General features: G+C 35.1%; 1 protein-coding gene across 1 annotated transcript in view; it reads right to left on the bottom strand.

The window, feature by feature from the left end:
- LOC108566967 (mannosyl-oligosaccharide alpha-1,2-mannosidase IA-like) overlaps positions 1–5,988 on the bottom strand; it is a 42,437-nt gene extending 36,449 nt beyond the window's left edge. The window contains exon 1 of the mRNA XM_017927121.1: positions 5,167–5,988. Within this exon, the coding sequence (XP_017782610.1) occupies positions 5,167–5,787 (621 nt within the window). The 5' untranslated portion in view covers positions 5,788–5,988. The remainder of the gene's footprint in view (positions 1–5,166) is intronic.
- Between the last annotated feature and the right edge of the window lie 826 nt (positions 5,989–6,814).

The raw sequence follows: 6,814 nt of genomic DNA on the forward strand, positions 1-6,814 counted from the left end.
GCAAACTAATGAAACGTATCGGTGCAACTGAAAATGACATCAAACCGTGAAACGAAAGAGTGTTATATTTTTTAGAAGGCGATGGTAGTATTCAAATGGAAAACAAAATAACGTACAAAATGATATCGCCTTCGTTATAATTGATGCGTCACGCCGAAAAAATGCCATTGTTGGTGAGGACAGGCCATCCATTCACGAATTAAAACCCTTCTCCGAAGACCTACACACATTTCCAGAGATAATAAAACAATGATACATGCATGCATCCAGCACGAGAGGAGCGAGCACATATAAAAACACACGAAGGCCATTGAACATCCACATTAAAGTTCACTAACCGGGCTTCCCTCCCAAGGACTTCATTTATTTTTGTTTTGTGAGAAGGGCATTCCACTAATTTATGGTACACGATAACCAACAGGCACCGGACAACATAGCGGAGCACAAATTTCGCCGGATCCCCAATACGAAACGCGCGCCGCTCGGATAGAATAAAAGCGCTTTTTTGACTTATTAAGATTGATGGACCCCGAGTCTATTCTTCTCCCATTTTTTCGTCTTCCACGGCGCGAACGGAACGAGTTTAACTCTTCTTCTTTTCTCTTTTCTCTTTGTTTTTGGGCAGGTTCTTATTACTTCCGCTGCGTGGGATGTTTATTGTTTTCGGGAAGTTTCCACGGCCTTTTCGGAATGAGTTACGTGCACTTTGGGAAGTCATATCTCTTACCCACTTGAAAAGTCATCCAGTTTCTCCACGCTTTTCTTTACATGCTTATATTTGCTTTTCTTTGTGACATACAACAAAATAAATTACCGAAAAACCAATAGGTAAAATTCCACATTTTTTTTTTCTTTCAGTTTGGTGGGAGTTTTCGAACTGGGGCGTGTTCTGGGTCGAGTTTGATGCTCGGATTAATTTCCGTTTTCGCGTGAACCAGTTGAAATATTATTATTGAGTGAATCGATACTCTGATACTGCTAATGAAACCCGGTCGCATCGAGTATTATTTAAATTATACACCTTGTCCAACAGCTATGAAAAACATCGTTTCAATACGCGATGTTAATTAAAACTTAATTAAATTTTCGCCGTCTTAACATTTAATTACATCCTAATTATTATTAACATTTCTAAACACTTGTACAAACAAAAAATGCAAACTTTTAATCAGGAAAATGATAATAAAATTTTGTAACTTATTCGTTCTTGAATAATATTGCAATAATAATAACAATATTTGTTGCGTAAATTATGCAATAACACATTATACAATAATTTGTATTTAACAATATGTTAAATTTCAATTGTGGAATATTCCAAATTATAAATGGAAGTGTTTTATAATAATGAATTCTGATTTAAAACAAAGTTATACCTATTTTTGTAATTTTTTTTATGTTGTATAATTTTATTTACAATCTGTTCATCAATGAGAACATTGAAAAATTTAAGATCGCGGTTGATATTAAATGGATAATCTTTCCCGGTGGATAGTTAACTTCAGTAGTATATTGATGCTCTAGAATTCCACTATTTCCTTTGACTGTGAATCTGCTGTTATCCTTAACACTGTCATTGTCCATCGACTTGGCTGAACCTCATTCAATTCACTGTCCATCTGTGATGGACAATGGCCCTATTGCTGCAAGCACCAGGAGGACTAACAAGGGGCCTGGCTTGACCAGGATTTGAACCTGTGACCACTGGCACGTGGGTAGGACGACTTAACCATTCGGCTAATAGTCGCCCTATTTTTGTAAAAATATGAATTTTGTTTAATAACTCAAAAACTTAATTTCAACACATTTAGTTTAGTTCTTTGAAAAAAGTATACTTTATCTAATTATTTATTTTGGGTTACTTTTCATTATGATCTGTATATTGTCATGTAATTATAATTCAATAAATGAATAAGTAGTCTTTATTATGAAACAATGTAAACCGTTAGTAATCATTTGTATAATTCGTACTATGAAGTTTCCGTGTAACCATATCAAAGGCATTCCAAGAAGTCCGTGTAAATCATCAATTGTAACCGTACCATCACCTTTGTGTCTTGCATCTAATGGTGGAACGATTAATTAAGCTCGGCGCTAGAGAAATTGCTTCCTGTTGGCAATTATTAAAACGCGATATCCTGAAGTCCGAAGCCGTTCGCCAAATTCCGTTCGCTCTTCATTCGAAGATTGGAATTTATCGAGGCCCCATCTATTATGCCCCTTCTTCACTGAATTATGCCCGGACTAAGCAACAGCCACCAATCAACCGGGATGAAACTTTAATGGTGAAATACGACCCTCAAACTATATAAATAATCGAAAACAATTTGGATCTCACCTGCAAACAGCAATTAGTAACAATAGATTTCAGCGAGCAATAATAATGCTACAAACAAAAAGATGAAAGCCGCACTTGTGCGATATAAATCATTGAATTAAACGCAACATTAAGTTTAATCGGGATTTATGGCTTTAATTACACGGGGAACAAAAGTAAACGGACGCGCTTTGTTGAATTCGCAATTCCTTTATATTTTTTTGTTGTTGTGACTTCAACGAAACAAATAAAAAAATATGCGATAATAAGTTCGCGTTGATGAAGTCGAGTGTTTCGTGTTTCGGCCACAATTAAATGACTTAATTGAAACTCGACGGAATTGAAATGGAGAAACATGCAAATTAAATGAACGAACGACACAAAGTTTCGTAATGGAATCATATCTAGATTGAATACGCTTCGGGTGCAGGAAGTTTCCTAATTTTTTTTAATTGCCACAAAGAGTGTGTTTGTGTGAGAGCGAGAGTGAGAAAGAAAGAGGAAAGGGCGCGAGACCCGAGGGCGTTTTCTTGGGAACCCAAAACTTGATGTTCGAGGGGACCGAAACTACCCTCGAAAACTTCTTTTCACTAAACATCCTGGGAAGATCCATACCGATCCTACCCAAAGTCACACAACAACACAAAAAAGAAAGTTGGGCTTTCTTTGAAAATCATTTTGCTACCTACAAAATATAACGAATTTTCAGTTTTCATTCATCCTAAAACCTTTTAATCTTCACTTCAAACTAAATGTTAATAACTGTAAATTATTAATTACATAATAGCTATTTAACTTATTTATAGACAAGGATAATCAAGGAACATTCTTTTATAGAAACGTGTTTACCAATCTGAATCAGACGTATGTAAAGTGCAAGAATACAAAACGTAACTAGGAAACTTGATGCATCCGTCGATTTACGTCAATACTTATCATATGTTTATGCATTCGCATTTTCCTTCGTAAATTCGCAATTAATTAAGCCTCACTCGCAACATTGTTTACCCAGATTTCAACAACAAACATCGATTCGTCAAAGCTTATTACACATTTAGCAGCTACTATTTCATGGAGTTTACTTCAATTTATTTATATACTTTCTCATATAAAATCAAATCAAAATAATTCAAATGAAGTGATTGACCTTTGCAAAATCGATGATTTACAATCTGAACTTCTAATCCAAAGAGAAAAAATCAAGGTCTTTCCATTTGTTACGTCACAAAAACAGTCATGCAAACTATCATTTGTTAAAAGAAATGGAATTTTTATTATTTTATTTATAAATTTTTGTGAATTTAGTAATATGTTAAAAATATTAAAATAACAATATTTTGCGTTGGCAAATATTTCCATTTAACGTATGAATAAAATGTGCTAAAAGCAACGGTTCTAAACAACTTGATTTCATCGAAGAATGCAAAAAAATACTTATCCTCTTCAATTATAAACAAGTTACTAATACATTGTGTGTACATGTGTAGTTATGAAGGTAAACAATCGAGTGGAACACATGTAGTTATTATCATCGTGGAGAAAACATATGCATTCCCATGTGAACGTGCTTATATAAACAATAATTGTAAAACTTCGAAGTGCTAAGTTTTGTAAACAGCAATAGATAAAGGTTTATGCATTGGTAAGAGCAGAAATGTGCTCGAAGCTAAGACAACACTTTATTCAAGTCATCAAAGAAATACAAATTGTTTTCAAAATCACGTTTGATTTCAAGAAAAACAATGAATTTATTTGATTTATACATCAATTATCACAAAGCAAAACTATTGAACAATCTTATTCATAATATTTCAAAATTTGAAACAATATCGAAAGAACTGTAATTAACATTTTGTTCAGTTTTATGTAATGTACATAGAATAAAATTAATTTGCATTTTGCTAAATTTTATATTTGAAGATTAAAGTTCATATCTAATCTCAACTTAAACTTCATTGCATAATATAAGAAGAATGTAGATATTACATTTTGATGAATGCATACATTAACGCAGATAATCCTTACAATATTTCAGATTTGAGTAATTTAAATGTTGTCTTACATCACAGCATAGTTCATTTTTCTCAGTACTCAGAAACATTCTCAAATGATTGCAAATATTTCATTGGTTTCTTTCAGATTTAACAATATTCGTGTTATTCAAATAATGATTCAACATTTTGAAGGAATTACAGACATTTACGAATCCGCAATGCTACCAGTTCTTATCTAATCTGTAATTAGACTTAAGGATACATTTTTTTTAAAGTAAACATAAATGTACTGATAACAGCTGAGCTGTCACTCGATGGAGTTACATATTATTTAATTGTATTCGACGTGATTTATTTTAATTGGAGCTCAGATTAGATAGATTTTATAGTCGAAAATTTAAATTTCTTACTTAAATCGTCTCTTTAATTGTAGTTTTATTGGTCTCGTTGCGTTCTTAGTACTATTGTGCATGTTAAAATGTGTTTCAGTCGTGGTGTTTGTTATCTGGTCACATACCAAAGTCTTCGCAATGGATTGCATTGTCAACTTGTTGATTTGGTTGATATCGAGTCAATTATTTTTAACAGTTATATCGAATTGTAATTTTTCGTTGCGTATGTTACCAGTTCTTCTGTCATAATTAGATATAACATATTTGGTATAGTAATATCAAGATATTTAGGTGTTTATTTTTATCGGGTCTTATAGCACCTTCTTCGTGGTGGATTTAAGTGATTACATGATTAATCTGTTGATATGAGTGACGTTGAATAAATTATGTTTAACTGTTGAATCATCGGAGCGATGCAAGTAGGCTAAAGAACCGTTCGATCTCTGGATCAATTGTGACTTACCTCCTTGACTTTGTCGCGCTTTTTGCGGATGGCGGGATCCGAGTCTTCGCCGTCGGTGATGACCGGATACTTCTGACTAAACGAGGCCGGCACGGTGATGATGCCCGCATTGTTGTTGTTACTGTTGGTGTCCACTTCGCGTCCGACGTTCTCGTCCATCTGGTTGTGAGAGTCCACGCGGCTCGTCGACGACGACTTCGATTTGGCGCCATCGATGTCAGGCCTCTCGAGCACCTTCAGATCTCCGTCCTGCTCGATCTTGGCTCTCAACTTTTCGCGGTCACCGACGACGTGCGGATCCACCTGGGTGTCGTGATCGTGTCTCACCAGCCTCAGAACGGAGGAGTCGTCGTTCGCCTCCAGCTGAGGAGGAGGCGGTATCAGAAGTTCGGGCCCGGCCCTCTTGAATTGGTCGTACACTTTGTAAACACTGTCCGCCGTGCTGTTCGAGCCACGGAACTCCGGCAGGAAGAAGAAGGTACCGAAACATACCAGTCCGAAGGTGAAGACGACGAGGAGGATGACGTACTTTTCGCGCGGCCTGAAGGACCTTCGGAAGAACTGCGCCTGCATACTGTTCAGGGGCCTCTGGTACGTCGGAAGTATACCCGGAGAGGTCATCTTCTTCAGCGGCTATACTTCAAACAAAACAACTAAAGAAAATCAATCTAAGACGGAGACGATCGCACTCTCTCACTGATAACACCGCATCGACAACTAAACAAAAACTCTCTTTTACGACACTCTCTCTCTTCTCTCTGTTAACCCGACCACCGCACAAACGCCATTAATGATTGCAACTGACACTGGCAATGCAGAAACCTGCGCCTCGATTTGCATACCTCCCACTATCTCTCTCACCCATCGTTCACCTGGTGGACGTAAATAGAAACGGACCTTCACATTCAGAGACATCTATTACTACCTTCACCATACCTATGACATTTTGGTTGCATACATATCAAACAAGTTTAAAAAAATTATTTTAGTATAATTCTTCTTAACTAAACCTCATCCTCAACTATGAAACTAAATCCACCAAGGATGGAGTTATTAAACTTTACTTTACATTAATTTATAGAGACAGAAAGAGTATAAGTAAAACTTAAACCTTCACTAATCAAAAATATTTAGCCTTTTCATTTTTATCAATAAATATATTCAAGATAGAGATATAGACCTAACACCTTCTAATCAATGTCCTCCAGAGGTTTCCCTTCCTTCTTGTGACTCTTTGTCACCACTTGTTGATCACCATTCTTTCCAATCCCATCCAGTAACATACACTAGTAGCAGTAATTAACTTTATTAGAGTTACATAAGTATAATAAGAAAATAGTGGCTGACGTAAGCTAAGTGAAGTTGGAAGGCGTAGAAGAAAGATGAAGAAGATCAATAAATTTGCAATGTTGTTGTTAATAATAAACCTATCCATTCAGAAAAGAATCAATTCATTCTTTTACTTAATTAAATAGAACGTTTCAATATTTACCTTATGGAAAATTGCTATAAAACAAGATACAATTTAAACATGAAATTTTCAAGATTTCCATCATACAAATAATAAAAACAAATATAATAATTGATAATTGGAACTATTAAATAACAAATCAGTAATATAAATACTTTACTTCTTGCAAAAATAATC

The sequence above is a fragment of the Nicrophorus vespilloides genome, unplaced genomic scaffold, assembly GCF_001412225.1.
Source record: "Nicrophorus vespilloides isolate i.1.1-1 unplaced genomic scaffold, Nicve_v1.0, whole genome shotgun sequence".
In the NCBI taxonomy this organism is placed as follows: Eukaryota; Metazoa; Arthropoda; class Insecta; order Coleoptera; family Silphidae; genus Nicrophorus; species Nicrophorus vespilloides.